The following is a 20,019-nucleotide window of genomic DNA, read 5'->3' as shown; positions in this document are numbered from 1 at the left end:
TTGTTCTTCTTTTCCACCCTTGCCCTGCTTGACCCTCATGGAAAGAGTTCGAGTTTGCACAAATCTAGGCCATGGTATATGCTTCATGTGAAAATAAGTGTTTAATTGTTTGAGAATAATGTTAATAATATTTTAAAATATTGATTTCTTTGTTTAGGAAGTCTATGCTCATATAAGGGAAGATCCAATATCAATAACTTTTATTGTCTTTTTTTATGCATTTCTAACCATTCCACATTATTTATATCTGCACTTAATTATTCATAATATCTGGACATTATTGAATCAATAATACAATTTTTAAGAATCTGAAACACCCTGGTAATATGGAAATATTCTCTGGAAACTGTAGGGATTTTCTTGATAATTAGATAGCAGTCACCCTGTGATGTAGTTCTTAATTATGTGGTATTAAGTTAGTGCTGGCTATTGGAAGTTCCAGCAATGTTAAGCTTCAGCTGGTGCAAATTAATAAGTGTAATTTGACTTTTCAGGGTATCGTGGTGAAAACTGCAGCGAGCCATGCCCCTCGGGAACTTTTGGTGAAGATTGTGCTCAGAGGTGCAACTGTAGGAATAAAGCTGCCTGCTCAAATGAAAATGGGAGATGCATTTGTCCACCTGGTATGATTGATTCTGTTGTTATTTGTTGAGCATGCATGGGGTTTAAAGAGTGGTGGTGATTGACATGCTTGCTCTAACTTTTTAGGGGTGACGGTACACTTCTTGTACAGCATCTGAATCTTTCATAGAATTCAATTCTTCATAAGTAACTTGTGTATCCATGTTTGCCATTTACGATGATATTCTGATGTCTTGTAGTTGTTTGAGTAAGAAACAATTTTAATTAGAATTTTCATTTTCTGCAGAAATACTCAGTAATCCTTAATGTGGAAATTCAATTTAAAAGTTGTCATAGACTTTATCAGCCTTAGTCAGTGTATATGGTAATTACTTTTGTATACCATTATTATTTACTTTTAAATATCTTCAGTTATTTTTTGAGTTTGATAAATCCAAAATGTTTGTTTTATTCCTCATTTTTATTTTTGCTAGTGACAAGATGAAATGTGCTAATATCTTGTGGTTAATAGAAAGGGTTATCAACACCTGTGATCTGTTTTGGAAGTTCAGGTTCTTCATTTCAGTCCTAATGATACATAATTTTTTTGAAAGGAAATCACATTATATTTGAAGTTTTTGGATAAAAATTTCTTTACCTCAGACTTCATACCTATTCCTTTTATATGATGAATATTCTTTTTCATAGTAGGACTCAATTAGTTATGATAGACTAATAAATGCACTCCTAGGTTATCTTAATTGGGAGGTCACCAACTTTTAACTGCTGTATTGGAAATAAATGAGATTGAACTATTAATTAGCATAACATACTGAATTCTTGTATAGTGTTGCATGAAGATTGGCAATACCTATCAGCCCATTGGTTGTCGTCACCATTGTCACCTGTTCTACTGATGAAATAAGAGTTTTTCAGATTAATTGAGCATATCAATTGACCGAAACAGCAATGAGTCATTCGTGGCTTAATATGATTACATTAAGCATGATTACATTCAAAATCGTAATCATCTTTTGTTGCTTTTTTCAACCTGCTACATACTACCAAAACAGACACAAAGATCTCAAGCATGTTTGGGCTTGCTAGGCATGTCATGTGGTCATTCTATCATTTTGTAATCAAACACATTAACTTATAGAAATGTCACCGCATTAAGCTGGTATTCCATTCACCTGAGTGATTATGCTCTCTCCTGTAAAATAGTTCGTTTTGATCTCTTGTGATGAAGAAGAAAAAGTAATTTTACCAGAAACAAGTGAAAATAACTGCATAGACACGAGGCCCACCATTTGAGCTTCATCACGGATTCATATGCTATTTAATAATATTTTATAATTGGGAGATTTTCAGCGTCCACATGATTAAAATTTGCGTATTTAGCTTGTTTAATTATTTATACCGTGCATTTTGTTTGGCAAACAAATATTTAAAGACAATATTAAGATTGCTTCTGGTGATGAGAATTTGAATGACAAGTATATTGAATTCTAATATACAGTACAATTAAAACAGAGCATTTTATTGAATCAATTAAAAATGTACTAATTTTAATTTGAGTGTGCATATAATGAATGTATAATCCACTGATGGATAATTGGGAGTTGACTGAATATTTTAATGTCACACATGGAAGGAATTAATTCATTTTGCAATATTAGTGAAAAAACTATTTATTGTGATAGTGATGTGTAAGTTATTGTAAAGGAAAGTTTATTGATGGTGTTGTTTTTACTAAGAATCACTGCATAGATAAAATTGTTCATTATTCACTGCTTAAAATCACCTTCACTTGTAAAAGTTATTTCAAGATATGGAGTAACTGAGAAAAGTATGGTTTGCCATATTTGAACTGCACACGTTCTTTGGTTTTCACTTAAAAATTATAAACACCCTGGATTTGGTTATGCATGCTCGTACATAATTGTAAACTCCTGGGCCTGAATAGTGTTTGCTTTTATTTTTTTTTACCAGGCCTGGCTATTTCAATTACAGGTAACCCTCATAATTTCATGGGTATCTAATTAATGTTTATGTCCTTTGTTGTTATCATTCCATGGACAACGTGTGTAGTATTATGGTACTGCAATTTCACGTGTTGAATTCGTACAATCAATCTCAATATCACCAATCGTGTACCATGTATCTGTAATACTGGTTTTTGTAAATTGTTTTCTGGGGGCTGGTCTTCTCCAATTCTAAATTACTGCGTGGATTTACAAGGCAAGTTATCCGGGGTATTCCAGTAAATTCATATCCCAGTCAATCTATCCCAGGTTATTTGAGTGTGGAGGAGGATCTCCTTTTTAGAAAAAAATATTGGCTTATATTAATCAAAAATCAACCTAACCTAAATAAACTTTAAATTAACTGCTTACACCATGGATACAATGCTTTTCTAGTACTGGGTAAATGATCGACTGAGTCTTAGTCAACCATGAAATGGTGATAAGATTCAAATAAATTGCTCCCTTTTTGCAGGAAATTATCCTATACATTTCATCTGAAATGTGTTGGGAGTTATGGGAACAGATGGAAAATCAGTCAGGTATCCTAATTCCTCAATTGGAGGATGGAAAAGCATCTAAGAGCAACTGAAAATGCACTATTCGTCTCCCCATGTTATGTAGGATGGCTGCTTTGACCCTGAATTTCACATAGAATTTGGACTTAAGGCATTAAGTGCTAAAAATAGGTGATTTCTCAACAGTTGGTTACTTACTCTCCCGACAATTGAGTTTTCACCAAGAATGGCTCATCAACAGCTAATCACATCAAGTTGAACCCAACAACTAATGAGAGAGCCTCTAATTAGACATTAGTCCATGCCTGTCCCTTTCAGAAAATCTTTGAAATTTTATGTTCATGAGTATGCTGACTGGAATGCGTGTAAAATTCATCTTGTAAAGAAATCAATTTGGACTTGAGATGAAATTTTCTGGGCCAAGAATAAGACTCTCTGGTTGTTTCACTTGGATATGCCATTGTAATACTTAATGATTACTAGCAGTTCTTGAATTGTCCCTGAAAATGATTGCTAATTCTCATGGACTTTACAAAATCACTTGCATTCCATGGCCCCCTTCAGCAACCCACCTCATACCTGTCCGTATCTTCCCTCGCCATCTAATTTTTACTGCCTTCTATACTTTCTCCCTATAAAACAAAACCTTCTCCTACCATTTATAAAATTTGTTTGTTTAACTTCTGCTCCACTCTGGTTATATTCCCTTTCTCCTCACCGACATCACAAAAGACTTTACCATTGGTTTTTTCAACTTTGCATGTCAGCTGTTTTGGAGTTAAAACAGTGTTATACTCCATGTAAATTCTTTTACGGATCAATTCATATAATCTTTAAATAAAGAGCTCTGGTCATGAATATTCACCTATTTTGTGAATGCTTCTTATCATGGATATTCTTTTTCGATGTCTTATAGCTATGAAAGTGTTTGTCCTAAGTCCTAAGTCGTAAGAGTTAAGGTGTCATGCAGCCAGATTTTATAATTTTGTTTTTCTGTTTATTGAATCACTCTTGTCATTAGTTCGGTTTTCATCATTGTCACTCTAATGTTTCTTTGACCAATTGTAGTGATGTCCTTGATGATGATTTTTTTAGGTGAATATTTACTAGGTTCACAGAATATGTCACCGCTTCCTTTTTTTCCAATCCCCTTTTCCCATGTATAAATTGCTATGAAATTAGAGGGTCATCTGTATGCTTATTTTTTACTGCATGTTTTGTTTTGTGTGCCTCGTTGATTGTTTTTATTATCTTAGGATGGGAAGGTCACCTTTGTGATCGTCCATGTGGGAGCAAATTCTATGGCAAAAACTGCAGTGAACACTGTAGATGCTCAAATAATGCTGTTTGTAACCCAGAGAATGGTGAGTACTGTTAAGATTGTGGTATACTTTTCATAAAGGTAATTTTTATTGGGCTTATTTGATTCATGTTTTTATTGAATTTCTTTAACTTAGTTATATTTTAAGTTGATGAAAATATTACTGAATGATTAAAAGTTTTGCTAAAAAATGAAAAAAGCTCTGGACATTGGCATTGCATAGTAAGTTGCTTTCTTATCTCGTCTAAGAGAAATTAAAGGTAACTGGCTAATTAGGAAAATATGCTGTGTTTCCCAGCCCATAAGACACTATGATTTTTTAGGATGGAATTGACAAAAAAATACTTGGATCAGACAGAAAAGATCCAAGTATTTTGATATTAACACTTAATACAATGAAAATTGCATTGTTACATTAAAAAATGCATAGCTACACATATTATTATTTATCGTAGAATCCTAGAAATTTGTCAACGCTGTCCAAAATGCCTTTCTACTGCCCTGTTTCCATGTTTTGAAGTGTAATTCGTGAATTCAAGTTAAAATGCAATACTCAATGACAATCTTCCCTCTTAAGATCCCATGTGGTGATTATCATTTTAACTCTTTATGCAATACTTAGTGTATGTTATTATCTTGATGTTATCAAAATTTATATTGAAAGCAACCATTTTCTATGCCTTAGTGACAGTCTAAAACTACGTAAGGTTGAATGCCTGTAGACTCTTTGAGTTTATGGGTAAAAGTACAATGTAAGTATGTTTTAGCAGAGGAGTGAAATCCCCATTAGCCCAATGCATATTAAGTTTCACAGCAGCACTACACGTGAGATGAAACTAAACATGCAACATTGGGTACATTTATGATTTATTTGGGAATTTTTTAGGAAGAACTTTCAACAAATTATTAAAAAATTGTTTCTTATTACTGTCTTAACAGAGTAATATTATTGAAATTTTGTAATAAAGGTAACCACTATCCATGCATGATGCAGGAACAAAATACTCTAATAGTAAGTGATTTTCTGGTGAATCGGCTTGAGCTTTAAGATCGAAGTTACACCTGTGTATCCCCAGCTTATAAGACCAAAGGCTGGGTTTAGAACAAATTTTGGAGAAACTAAATCATCTAGTGTGGTGGGAAGTATGGTAAATGTTATTATTTGCTACCTTTATTGGTTTATTACATCTCCCTAGATTTTTTTCTGAGTATTAGGGCTAATTAGTATGTTTATAGTAAAGAAGAAATTTTGAGTGCTTCTCAGCTTCATATTTCATTCTTAACATCATGCAAGTTCTAGCTTATTTAGTTGAAGAATCAAAATTTTTATTTGTATCATCAAAAGGTTGATGTTTACACTATTGTAGAACCATGACCATTATGTGAGATATTTTTACTATCCAGAAAATTTAATTTTATCGAATGTTTGAAATTAATGAGTATGTTTACAGTTATACTATATACATACAGAAAAAAGGAAAAACTGGAAAGATTTGCCCATGTCAAATTTTCAAGCTCTTGATTGATCTGCAAAAACTGAAAATGAGTAAAATTGTCAAAAATACAGATACTAGTAAGTCAATCTTTAAATCCCTATAATTTTAATGCTGCAGGGCTAGAAACAAGGTTTCAATTTGAATTGATAGTGGAATCAGCATGCATCAATAGATTATTGCATTGCTTCATGTTTGAACATATGTGTATCTTGGGTAAATATATTTGTGCCTTGGAGGTCTAGTGATGCATTTGCTATTTTGTATCGTGGAGAAGTGGCTGGAAAAATTCTCACTTCAATTCAAATGCAATATATAAGAAAAATCCATATTAGTGTGCAGTAATTTTCAAGGAATGCCTGCATCATGTTATCTTAAAAAATGTGAAGTGATCATTTATTTAATAAAATTTTGCATGATGGCATTTTTTCAAGGAGCCAAACCATCTTCTAAAGAAATATAAGTCCATGTGATTTGATTAAGGTTTTGCTATGTTAGTTATTTGATTTAGTTTTGAAATGTTGCATATGTGAAAGGTGCCATCTTTCCTTCATTTGTCATTACTTCCAGGCACCTGTACATGTTTACCTGGATATATGGGAGAGTTGTGTGACCAGAGGTGCAATTCAGGTTTCTTTGGAATGAATTGTAAGCAGCAATGTGACTGCTTACCAGAAAACAGCCGTGGTTGTGATCCAGTCACTGGAAAATGCCACTGCCTACCTGAATGGAATGGTAATTTACAATTGTTTGCAAATATTTTAAGAGAAGCATGATAATCCTTGCCATTTCACAGCTCAATTAATATGAATTTTCATTGGGTTTAGTATAAGTTTTGTAATGGTTAAAATATTTCATTGAGGACTGTTTAATATCTTAAATAAATGAATCAGGAACTTACCATTTTTGTGTACTAAAGGTTAATACGCCATTAATCCTAACTGTACCCTCTGCACCATCAGAGGAGAGTGCAAGGAGAGCCATAATGTACAATTGCTGACACGTTCATCTCACAAAATCATTGCAAAGTAATATGGACAGCATCAGCATGGGAGAGACAGAAAAGGGCAGATTAGTTAGAATGAGAACATCGAATGTTAGGGCATTATTGAGGACAAGAGAATTAGAAAAAATGAAACAGGAGATGGAAAGCAGAAATATGGATATTTTAGGGCTATGTGAGGTGAGATGGAATGATAGCAGGAATCGCTGGAGTGATAGTTAAGAGATAGAGAGAGTATATACAGTGAAGGTGAATGAAAGGGAGAATGAAATTGACCAAAAGGTGAAAATGCATCATAGTAAACATAGAGTAAGCAGCTGATGGAATATTATTATTAGAAGTAAAAGCTAAACCAACCCAGAATACAAATCATCTTTGATTTGTGGAGGCATATTACCTTTCAAAAACAAATATTTAATGATAGCTCAATGGTCAATCTTTCCCATTTTTGCAGAAACCCTTGCAACGACTCACTCAAACAATTGTCAAACAGCAAATGAGTGTCCAAAATGGCTTAAAATGTGTTGAGTACTTTTAACACATGCACGAACACACCTACTTTTTTGTTGAAGAGTGCTCCCATCTTTATGTGTAGGTCGGAAACTTTTCAGTCAACCCTCGTGTCCGTGTATGTGTGTGTGTGTGTGTATGTATGTTGAGTGTTCGAGGTGCAGAATATGTCTGGAAGTTGACTTTATAAATTTTTACCGTTTTCAGGTATTCAGTGTGAAACTAGATGTCCCCCCGGAACATATGGTGAAACTTGCTCAAGCATATGCAACTGTGTCAATAACAGTTCCTGTGCTGCTGATTCAGGTGAATGTGTATGTGCAAGAGGGTGGCAAGGCCCGCTGTGCAATAAGCCCTGCACTGAAGGATTCTTTGGACTTGGCTGCAGAGAGAAATGCCCTGACCGCTTTTACGGTAACAGTCAGTGATCAATTTCATATTCTCATATGTGTTTTCTCTAGATGAAGCTGTGTGTGGCAGAACCTGTAAGTTTGCTTGTGTGTTATTACTTAGCTTTTTGTGGTTTTAAGTGTTTCACGTTTAAGAGTGTAGAAGTGAAACCGTAATCAGATGAGAAACCATTATCACAGAATAAATAAACTTAGCATTTTTTCAAACAAAATATTTTATTATTTATTATACTGCTACCAGTTTTGACATATAGATAACATCATCAGGTGTTTGATACCTGATGATGTTGCCTATGCATCAAAACCGGTAGTAGTATAATAATGCTTTTTGTGTGAAAAAATAATGTTTATTAATTTAGTGATCCTAAATTTTTACAAATTAGAGCCTCAAACCATCAAATTTATAAATCATCATAAAAAGAAAAATAATAAATTACTTGTTTCTTTTACGAAAACTTTCAGAAAATTATTCCTATTGGTCTGTTAATTTGCAATCATGTGCTCATTTTTGCTGTTACATCCTGCTGTAGTAGTGTGCAGACTGTGGTTCTTCTACTTTGTTCTCTGTGAACTGTTAACCCCTCAGCGCCGTTCTCAGTACGTGATTGATACATAGCACATCGCAGTCGGCAGGCCACCTGAGCTCCCTCGGTTTTCAATTTTTTTGTGGTGCCATCGAATTTTTTTAATATCTATTGTTGCCCTTGGCCTCTTAGATAATGATTCTTCCAAATGATTCTGTTTTGGCTACATGAAAAGGCACTCTTAAATGAAGATAAATCTATCAAGTCCTCTGTCATGAAATAAGGGAGTTCTTTGCATTTATGCTTTGTCCTCAGGTTCTGTTTGTCAAGTATAGTCTCAGGAGTATAGTCTCAGTTGTTAGTAAAAAAAAAGGGACGTTTCAGGCATGATATGGTGGAATATCATGATTAATTAAAAATTGGCAATTTTCCACAAAATAAAATTTATTAATGCGACTGGTTTCAATGTAACTACATCATCGTCAGACAGTAGTCATCACTCCGAGTCCAGTATATATGCTGAAAAGCAAGGAAGGGGAGGGTAGTGGAAAAGAGGGAAAGAGGGAGGAAAGATGGAAGGCAGCATGGGTAACTATGTAGGTGAGTGGGGGAAGGGAAGGGGTTGGGGAAGACAATGTAAACAGGTGCAAAGTCCTTCAAAGTCCAGAGAGAACATTGTAGCTGGATGGAGGGGGATTTCCTATTGAGGGTGTGTCCCACGGAGTGGTGCCATAATCCTAGGGTCATGGAGAAAGGGGGTGAAGTAGGGGGTTTTTCTCCTGCGGTCGTTAACTGGGCACATGATATCAATGTACAAAGGAGCACTGTGTACAAACGGTAAACTGGTAAACTGGTGATTAAGGATTTGGAATCACTTGTAAATTATGGTTCCAAAGTGCATGCCCAAGCGAGGATTAGCGGATGGGTGGAGGAGAAATATTCCTCACTTTTAAATTGCCGATGAGGGGGGTGGTGGTGGTCCCGCAATGTAGAACCTCCCTCCAAATTTTCAAAATTTGTTTGTTGAACTCGTCAAGGAGCAAGAGGAGCAGAAAACTTTTTTTATTTATTAAGGGCTGAAAACATTTTTTAATTTCTAAAACTACTTTTTAAGAATATTTATGCTAAGTGAGGAAATAATGATCACAATCGTGACAAATGCTCTTCAGACTGTTGGCTGTAGTTGCTTTAGGTGTATATTTCAAAATTAATTACGTATAAGTTGGTTATGTAGGATTTCATATTAAATCAGTGGCATATGCATGGGGGTCAAGAGTGAACAGTCCCCCATCCTATAAAGTTTGACCAAATGTATGTTGTTAAGAATTACTGACTTTTGGCATCAATTTAATTGGACATGTTGTGATATTCTGTCTAGTCAAGAGTGACAAGGATTACTGCTACGTCTTCATTCTTGCCATTCTACACAGAAGCCCATGACCATTCCCTAAATTTCCAAAGTGTATACTAATTTTATGTGAAACAAAACTAACAATTTATTGTCAAACTTGTGTCTTTGCTGTGTGTTTATGTATGCATCTCACTACTTGTCTAGACATAATATTATCTTATATTATTGTCTAATATAGCTTATAATAGTCAGCCAGATTTAACTTTGGTTACCTTACACAAATTATTGGAAATCTGTGTGAGCAGTAACTGAGTAGATGTCTTCAGTTTAATGAGTGTTACAAAGTTTTCAGGGACCAATTTTTAACAGGGTATAGTTTTAACAAAGTTTGATCACAGGATGCACTTGAATCATAGGTTGCGGGGCATCAGTTTGAATAAGCCCTCCCCACCTTTATGCAATTCCTTGGTCTTTGCCATTAAATTGAATCACCTGATTTTTAATTATCAAGTCAATTGTATAAAAGTCTCATGATAGTGTAAATGTCAGCTACTGATGCAGGGAAGATTGTGGCCCCTAGTATATGTTTATAGTTTTTCCTGTCCTATGTATAGTATGCATAAAGATTGTTTCCTTAAAGTTCTAGCAGCAAATGGTCAATAAAGATCCATTTTCAGTCCATGGGCATGATGACTACATTCCTTAGCGGCTCAGTATGACCTTGCTTGTAGATTTAACTTCATGCCTATCGTAAATGTTTGTTGATGTAATAAAAATCTCATACTCCTTGGTAATTATACACTTCTTTAAAGATATTGAGTGATGAGTAACCAAATTCCATAGATATTCTTGAAAACATATATGTTGTGCACATGTTTATTACAACTGGTAAATAAAGGGCTCTTAAATTCCTGTGCATAGTGTTTAGATTGAACCTAAAAACTTTTTACTTACTAATATAACTTATGATTATGGGAAGATGGTGGCAGCTCTGGCATAGTATAGCATTGATGCAGCAATTTATTTTGCAAGATGACAGTTTTTGAACGAAGTCCCTGCAGGTAGTTTATTTGAGCTGTGAGATTATCACTAGGACTCTTCATGATTCAGAGTGTCATTCTATTTCCAATGATTGCCTCTGAGAGTGCTATTTGATTAGGAGATTTATTTTTCCTGTTACTATATTAGCCATTAATTAATTATCATTTTGCCTTGGACACATGAGTATTATGGTTGATGACTACCAGTTGTCTAATTTAAAAGAAAATTTCATAGAGATTTAAAGTGAGATTTTATAAATACATGGATGGGGTGCATCCAATGTTTTTGTCCTCTGAATGGATTCGTGTGGAAAAAATTTTAAAGCAATAAAATAATAATTAGGGATAAAAATAAAATGCTATGTGGATTGTCTCATGTTCTTGGGCTAAAAAAGCTTATATGTGCTTACCTGATTGACTGTGATCATTGTTTAATTATTAATGAAGAAAATATATGGGTAAATGGAGAAAAATATACTGTACAGGGTGCAGCAAAATAACTTCCTTTTTGTAAAGGAAAACCCCATTAAAAAAAGGAAGTTATGTTGCCGCACCCTGTATAACTAATAAATCCTATCGGTTAAATTAAAATTTATGATAATTTAGGTCATTGACCAAGTGATAACAATACTTTTTATTTATTTTTCTTAAGTTGTCATTTATGCATGACTTTAAAGAGAATATCAAGCATCAAAACATGTATATTTGAAATGCAGTAGCCTTGACTGCATTGGATGGGCCTCTACATTCAGGCATGAGCCTGTTTATGATAAATTTTGTATGTACGCAACAAACATTTACAAGTTATAATTAATTCACTGGAGTTAACCGAGCAGCATTTAATAATTATGAAAAAATTAGTGTCAATGTATCACAAGAACAAAGTTTACACGAGCATATATGGTAATATATCTATGTATCGTATTGCTTTAAATTTTCACCATTCAGATACCTCATAATACATTACCATTAAGCCACAACTATTCATTTTTGCCCGTAAAAACGTTTTTTATAAATCTCATCACCTGAATTTGCTTCTTTTTGTTAATGGCAAAAGTAACTCACTTCTGGTCATCTTGAAATGGATTAAACCTTTCGTTTTATGCTGCATTCTATGGAACCAATTGATATAGTTAATCAAGGGTGACTCTTATGTTAAGAGATGAAGAATTGAGAATATTTGCTTAGAACCAACTTGAAATATTAATGCAATGTCATGTGATTGTTTTTCTTGATAGGAAATGGGACTTGTGACCATATAACAGGAGAGTTTGTTTGCAGACCCGGGTTCATTGGTTATACTTGTGAACATCCTTGCCCTAAGGATACTTATGGAAAAAATTGTTTGAAAAAATGCAATTGCAAAAATGGGGCAGAGTGTCATCATATTACAGGTAGGACGAGTTTAGAAATATAGTAGCCATGTGCTATTAAATTCATTAATATATAATGTTGAGGGCAGCTTGGGAGAAACTATTAATACTTTACATAATGAGGTGGCTTTGTTGAATTTGACATATTAATTTGTTCTATTTTTGATCTTTTTGAAAGGTACATGCTCATGCCTACCTGGATGGAGAGGCCCATCATGTAGTATTCCATGTCCCGCTGGAACATTCGGCATAAACTGTAGCCAAAACTGTAGGTGTTTGAATGGTGGTACCTGCCGACGCAATGATGGAACATGTCGTTGCCCTCCTGGGTGGATTGGAAAGCAGTGCACTGAAAGTAAGTTTTTTCTGAATTATTTGTGACTCTAGGGAAGTGAATAACCAGTGTGTGTGTAAAAAAGAATATTTTTGAGAAAGTGGACCTGAAATGCAAGAGAATATGATTTATTCAGAACGTTTAAATTCACATCAAGATACTTGAGACAGTGAATTCATGCTTTTCAAATATGTGCATACTGCTGAAAACGTAGCCCCTTTATATGCCAACTACAAGTCAAATCATGTTATGCATATCAATCATGATTGAATGTATAGAATATTCCTCCACAGGGAAGATTTATACATAAAGTATTTCCATAAAATGTGTGTTATACACACATATGCACTGCTATATGAATCCGCTGATCTTTGAAAACTTGTGGAAATATCACATGATTCATACAGTTAAGTGCCTTTTGCTGGAATTTCTAGAAGAATTACCATGTGCCTTCTTTCTTTAGAGGGGGGATTTTCCCTCCCTTTTCTTACATACTTTGAAATTTAAATTATAAGAAAGTGAAAATTTGAACCAATTGTGTCCATTTCATACCTACTTCTAAGTGTTATCAATCCTCACTTTGTGCACTAAATCATTATTTCCCTTTCTGGTAATTGGAAAGTTTTCATTACTGAGCACTAAATACATTTTTCCTAACTGGAAATTCTTTTATAGAATAACATTGGTATCTTCCCAAAGGGCATAATTTAGCCCCAAAAGACCATAGCCAAAATAATTTTTCTAATCTAATCTATCAATACTAACAGATTGCACACTCACCTCGATTACTATACATCCCTTGTATTTATTATGAGAAGATGATGCTCTAATGAGTTCCTATAGTTTCATGGGAATGATTCAGAGAAGGCTTTTCCGACACTCTTTGTGAATAATGTTTGGGTTACGCAGTGTTAAAGTGGTCTGTACTTCTAATGAAATTGATTTGGTGGGCAAAAAGAAAAATGCTGGAAATTTCCTCTTAATATTTTTTGAGTTTTATATAAAAATTGTTCATTTTTTAATTTTTGTAATCTGTTCATTGCGTTAGTAACATTATTTATAGTGCTAACTTATATATTTTTCTCTTTCATTCATTTGTTAAAATCCAGAAAGCTAAAATGCGACTACAGTAAACTCTCAAATATCCATGCTAATGGATGGGATGCATGATGAATCACAGATAATTCAATTATGCGGGAAATGTAATTGTGATACAAATGATTGTGTACAAGGCTATTCTCTTTCATTCCTTGATATTAATTTGTCTGTTTTTGCAAAGGAAATCACACTTTTTTCATTTTCAGCCATTTTGGTTCAGATGGAATTCTAGTTTCATAGAACTGTCATAAAGTAGACTAACAGAGCATATTTTCCTCAGAAAGCGAAACCAATATTATAGTCAGGAAAAAAAACAAATCATTAGCAAAGAATGAATTTTAAAAAAAGATCACTGATATAGATTCATATTTATCACATAATACAGTTTAAAATAATTCTGTGTTGGTAATTAGTGACTTTTTTATTGCATGATAAAACTTTATTTGCTCACCTTAAAGTAGAAAATGGAATTCTAATAGTTAATGAATGAAAGAGAAATGATATTAAGAAAGTGCAGATTGTTAAAAAATGGTTAAATTAAAACATTAAATACTATTGCAAGTAATAATGAGCTCTACGGCCTCTCAGTTAAATGAGAATGGGTGAAAAAAAAACTCCAATGGCCGTGATAATTAGTCGCAACTCTCTCGTCAGACCAATTGTTGTGTTGGTTTAACGGGAACCACATCAGGGACCAACCACAACCCCTCGACCAGAATACCCTCTGTGGTGGTTTATGGAAAATTAATCCACGTCAGGGGCCACACACAGCCACACGCACACTATCCTGACTGAAATCCTTCACGAGGCTGTGAGACCCTGTTAAAGAATTTCAGATTGAGATGGAATCCTTCACAAGGCTGTAGAGTAGACCCCATATAATTAAATACTAATGACTATTTTTGATTTTGTGAAATTAAAAACTTTTTATAATGCCCTGATATTTCTAACTTGTGTTTAAAAAAAAGCATATAACAGTTTCAAAGCATTTAATTATCTTTGCAATTGTAATTTTGTTAAAATTTTGAAGTTCTGGAAGAGAGTAGCACAGATAATATGTAAAATGGATTGTAAAATTGATAATCACGAGTTAACTGTATGTAAAATGGAACTCCTTATTTATATTAGTTATCACAGTCAATGGTCAATCTCTTTGAAAGATATAGTTCCGCAAAGTGTAATGGATGCTTGCAATGTTGCATTCTAGTCTTAATTTCACAAAAAATATAGGATGAATTTAATTCTGTGAACATGGTATCTAGTGCTAAATCTTTTCTATAGACTGTCCATTACATGAGGATGGTATTGCATTATTTTGTTGTTAATACCCATAAATATTCAATTCTATTTTTGTAGAAATGTCATTGGAATAGTCCTGTGTTCTTCTGTTCTTAACAATTACGATGAAAGAAACAGCTACTTTGTGTTCATCATCTTAAAAATACTAATCATTGGCAGTTGAAATGAAATTCTATGAGAATCTGGCCGTGAATTTTTTTATGTTTCTTTCAGTTTGTCCGGAAGGATATTATGGTGATCATTGCATGACTCCATGTGAATGTCCCGGCGAGAACTTTGTCTGCCATCCAGGCGATGGATGTGTGTGCCGAAATGGTTACAGAGGTATGCCTGAAGTCATTTCATTGCAGAATGAGGGCTATTTGTGTGATCTCTAAATTGCTGCTTTTTATTTATTTCTTAACAATTTGCTATTTTTTGGTCTTTCCAGGCGAGAAATGTGACATTCAAACCTATTCAGGAAATGTGCAGGAGATAGTACCAGAAAGCAGATCGAGTTTGATAGCCACTATTTCAGGGCTAATTGTGGCTATCATTTTAATTTTAATAATTTACCTTCTAGTTTGTTATCACAGACGAAGAGTGGCAAGGTTGAAGAATGAAATAGCCAGAGTCACGTACATAGCTGATCCCAATGCTGCTCCAGGTATTCAATTCTTACTATTGTCAACTTGGATTAAACAACTGTGATTTTGGGCAGTCATTGCATAGAACATTATAGAATTGAATTGACTATCAGTTGTCAATTTAAGGATGATTGAATTTTACTGGGGAAATGTATACGTATATACAACATGCTAACAGGTGATATGATGTCTATGCTCTATCATTATAGGTGGTAATTTATCATAATACATTATTTCTGTTGTCATTTGATGGATTTCCTTATGGACATCAAATGGTATATCTCATTGCATATTTGAATGGGAAAAATATTTCCGTATTGATACCAGCAAACCTGTATGAAGTTTAACCATTCCCAGATTTTATTATTTAAAGCAGACTCGATAGTCAAAAAATTCCTGTTGAATGAAGTTTTCAAAAGTTCAGTGGGCCAATAAAATATGAATTTGTTAAATTTAAAGGAACAATATGTTGTGACAAAATACCTCTCCTACAGTTTCTTTGGAATTCGTCAAGGTATAAACAGCATAAGTGTTTAAAAGTTGTTTTTAACCTCATGGACTTTGGCATGTCGCACAAGACTACGAATGCCTGTGTCATTGTATGTACAGTATTTCATCACGGCATCTTGTTCCTTTAAAGCTCCTAAAAGTTCAGAGTGTAAGAGGAAGCCTTGATAGCTTAACTGGCTAAAACACTCAACCAGACATTGAGGGATCTGGGTTCGAATCCCGGTCAAGGCGAATGATTTTTACACTGAAATTTTTGCATTGAAATGCATATTAGCGGATGACTCCGTTAAAAGTAACTGTTGCGGCATCTCCCACAGTTTCTTTGGAATTGATTATCTAATGTCATAAAATCATCATTATAAATCATAACTAGTATAAAAAATAATGATAACTACCTTATTGTAGAATTAAAATTTAAAAAAATTTTTATAAGGTTTTATGAAAAAGCAAAGCATTTGATTTTAATTTTATGCATAAAATTTCATCAACAGGCAAAGTATTCTTGCAGTATACTTGGTTTTGCACATTTCTTATTTTACTATCATGATTGCTTTATTCATGTTTTAATTTTAATTGTTTTTCTGTCATGATCCAATCATCATATTGCTTTTGCATGCTGTGTTAGACTTTAAACAATAACGCTTAGCTCGCATGTCAAATGTCTAGCCTTCTTCAAGGTTCTTTTGAAATCGGCATGTTTTTGTGATGATTTGATCCACAAAAATAAACTTTGAAATGCAGCGTGTCCCACAGTTGATCTTACAATGTTCAAATTTGTAATGCAACTCTGTCTTTTTTCTTTCAATAGATCAGCATCATTTTGATAATCCTGTGTATTCTTATCAAAATTCTGGTCGAGGTGGGTCTGCGGCCAATGGAAGTTTCTTGATAGGAGATGGTTCTACACAGCCCCTCAACAACGTAAACAAGATACGAAATGATTTAGGTGTTGGAAAAAATTTAACTAATTTAGAACGCCAAAAGCTGGGCATTGGCTCCAGTGGTGCATTTGGTGACGATGATGACGACAACCTTAGCAATAAAGGTAGAGTTGGATTGTTACACCAACTTTTGTTTTTTCCTAAAATGCTAGTAGAGTTAGTTGATGTAGATAATTATCTTTGTGGCATTAGCATTTTTTTCATAATTTTCACACGGTACGTTGTTCCAGTAAAAGTGGCTTGCAATCATTTCAAGTCTTTTTTTTTTTTAGTTTCAACTTGGGCCTGACTGTATTAGATGTGACAATGGGCATGATTTTGTCTTATCCAGCAATTAACATTATTTACTTATTTGTTAGTCATATTTTAAGGGAATGAGTATATAGTATCACATTCAAATAATGAGCTGTGTTGAAGTTTTCATGCTGCCTGTACAAATGCACGCAAAATCTTCTGAAGATAGTGGAAAATCATCAGTTGTCTTCATTATTTTTCCATGTTGTGTATATTAACGTTGAAGAAATGTGGCAGTCTGTATGTGTTCACTCACAGCCAGGGGAAATGTATTTGCACGCTGAGACACTGCCCCCAGCCAGTGGGTTCCAAATTCTCTCCCTGCTGCTCTCCTCAAAATTTGAACTATATTTTTTGTTATTTTCAAGTGCTCACAGTTTCTCTGAGAAAACTCCATACTTTTCCTGCCACTTCAAACTTCCCTGTTCCCTATGAAATTAAATACTGGTGTCATGAATTTGTTCATCAACATTCTAAAATAGGTTTTTTTCACTGATTGATTTGTTATGCCTCCTTAGTATCATGGTCTTTAGTTCCAACTTTATCCATTACAGAACTTCTTAAATCTGCATTCTGATCAGTGATGTGTTGGATGCGTTTCTTATGCATTCTTGAATGAAAGTGTTAATATTTAATTTGAGTAATTTTTTTATGCATTATTATTTTTGACTTAATTTTTGAAGTAACGGTTGCAATCATAAAAATTTTCATGCTGAAGATTTTGCCCCTAAAATTTTGCAACTCTCAGTTTTAATTGCTTTAAATGTTGGAGTATCATTTTAAGAAAGATATGCAGTGAGAGTAATTGCTTCTACCATATGTAATAGCCTATACCTCTGCTAACCTGCCTTAACAGGGATATTACTTTTGATGGTAATTTCCGATAATTAAATTTGGAACTTTTTTGTGTAAATAGAAAGAAAAGTATTTTGGAAAGAGCACATGTATTATATGATTGGAGTATGAATTAGATTTTTTGAATGATATATCTAAGGTTTGCTAGTAATAGTCCACTCTTAGTAAAATATCATCATTTCATGGTAGGTCAGGATGGGTAAAAAACCTTCAGGGTCATATTTAGTATAAATGAGCCTTTTTGAAATAAATTTTTCTAAGCCCCTTTACTTGTTGGGTAAAATTACAGTGATCTATAAATTATTTGAAAACCTAGAGTACTCAACAAAAAAGTCAATGATATTTCCTTGTGTGAAATGTTGTGGTCCTATTTTAACTACATTAGAGAATCAGTATGTAGGAGCTGTCAATTCACCCACAAAATAAATACAGCTAATATTTTAGGAGGATAAATTAGTAACCAGACAAAGTGTCTATCTCATCTTCTGTTCTTTGCCTGCTTATGTTGAAACTGCTCACATGAATCTGTCATCTGATTAAGGTGCGATACATTTTTCATTGTCACTACTGGGAAAAGCCAGTCTGATAAGCCAAAGACATGCTAATGCTTATATCTTTCCTTTTAGCCTAATAATTTTCCTCATTACAATAAAAATAGCTATTCTTACATCCATGACTGTTTTTCATGTCTAATTCCTGTCACGATTAGTGCGCTGTGTTAATATGTGTACAAAGAGTTCAGACCAAGAGCACACAGAGGAAAAAGAGAAAGAAAGAGTTTCATTAAAATTTCAAAGGAATAAATCAGAAAATGAATTTTTCTCTATTGCATGCCAGTCCCTCACATTAGATGCACTCACAGTTTGACTTGTACAGGTTTATATAGAATGCCCATGAAAAATTATAATTATAGTTAAAATTGATGCTATGAAAATTTTCGTTAGTATTAGTACTAATTTCACAAGATGCTACATTTAGGAATTACATATTTACACATTGGAAATAGATAACTTCAGTACATTGCTTTAAAAACATGTAACTGAGTGGCGGGCAATCCTTGAATACTGTGAATGGAAAAACATAGAAATAATCTGGAATCTCAGAGGACTAATATTATTTAATCAGAAATATATAGTGGATGGTGAAAGGAAAAGTTATATTTTTTCAGTTGAAGTTAATATGGACGACTAATTAGTGATGTCTTGAAACTAGTAGCATTCAATGCTATATGCATTCTGTAAGAAAGAAAGCAATTTGGTCTCACATAAGTGTTTTTTAAGGAGCATTGATGCAGTTAATTGGGCTAACAGTGTTGCACTATGGTCCGTCTTTTGCTATGCTAGTAATTGTTTTTTAAACTAGCTTTTAATGATTGATTATCCATCCATGAATGTCTATGCGTCGTTGACGATGCTCAAATACCTGCACATGTTAATGAATTAGGCGCATCTGAAACAAGGGAGTAAAAATTGTAGCACAAACTTTGAAAATGATATTTTTCCTTGAAAGCTTGGGAAAAAACTACAAACTATTTAATTGCTGGCCACTCAGTGCATCCACTTCAATGTATGTCATTATATTTGCAATAAAAGTTGACTTTTCTAATATGATACTAATATGTAACGAATCCTGGAAATTAATGAGTGCAAAATGTAATAAAACTCAATATCTAACAAGCTATGCAAATCAGGCAGTGAATAGGGTGGAATTTATTGCTCTATAATTTACATGTGAAGTAAATAAGTAATGGCAAGGTTTTCACTTTGCGCCCACAGTGGTCATTTGGTATAATGAATGATTTCAAACCTGGGTAAAAGTGGAAGTATTATAATTGCATCCATGTTTTATGACCAAGAGCTCATATTTGCCTTTGACTCAGCTTTGCCATTTATAATTTTCAGGCATTATGTGGTACAATCATGGCTCTTGAACTC

The 20,019-nt window shown here is 33.8% G+C and overlaps 1 protein-coding gene across 2 annotated transcripts in view; it reads left to right on the top strand.

Moving 5' to 3' along the window:
• The window catches only part of drpr (multiple EGF like domains draper), a 54,848-nt gene that overhangs the window by 21,467 nt on the left and 13,362 nt on the right, over positions 1–20,019 (top strand). The window contains exons 10-18 of one of the 2 annotated variants that reach the window (XM_071597164.1): positions 495–623; positions 4,360–4,467; positions 6,488–6,652; positions 7,638–7,850; positions 11,994–12,149; positions 12,307–12,483; positions 15,073–15,183; positions 15,290–15,505; positions 16,804–17,040. In XM_071597164.1, coding sequence (XP_071453265.1) covers positions 495–623; positions 4,360–4,467; positions 6,488–6,652; positions 7,638–7,850; positions 11,994–12,149; positions 12,307–12,483; positions 15,073–15,183; positions 15,290–15,505; positions 16,804–17,040 — 1,512 coding nt within the window. The remainder of the gene's footprint in view (positions 1–494; positions 624–4,359; positions 4,468–6,487; positions 6,653–7,637; positions 7,851–11,993; positions 12,150–12,306; positions 12,484–15,072; positions 15,184–15,289; positions 15,506–16,803; positions 17,041–20,019) is intronic. The other variant, XM_071597165.1, reaches the window with a different exon arrangement.

Source organism: Hetaerina americana, unplaced genomic scaffold, assembly GCF_022747635.1.
Source record: "Hetaerina americana unplaced genomic scaffold, ioHetAmer1.1.p SCAF_80, whole genome shotgun sequence".
NCBI lineage: Eukaryota > Metazoa > Arthropoda > Insecta > Odonata > Calopterygidae > Hetaerina > Hetaerina americana.
Note: the sequence above shows the minus strand (reverse complement) of the source record. Positions and strands in the feature narration are given on the sequence as shown.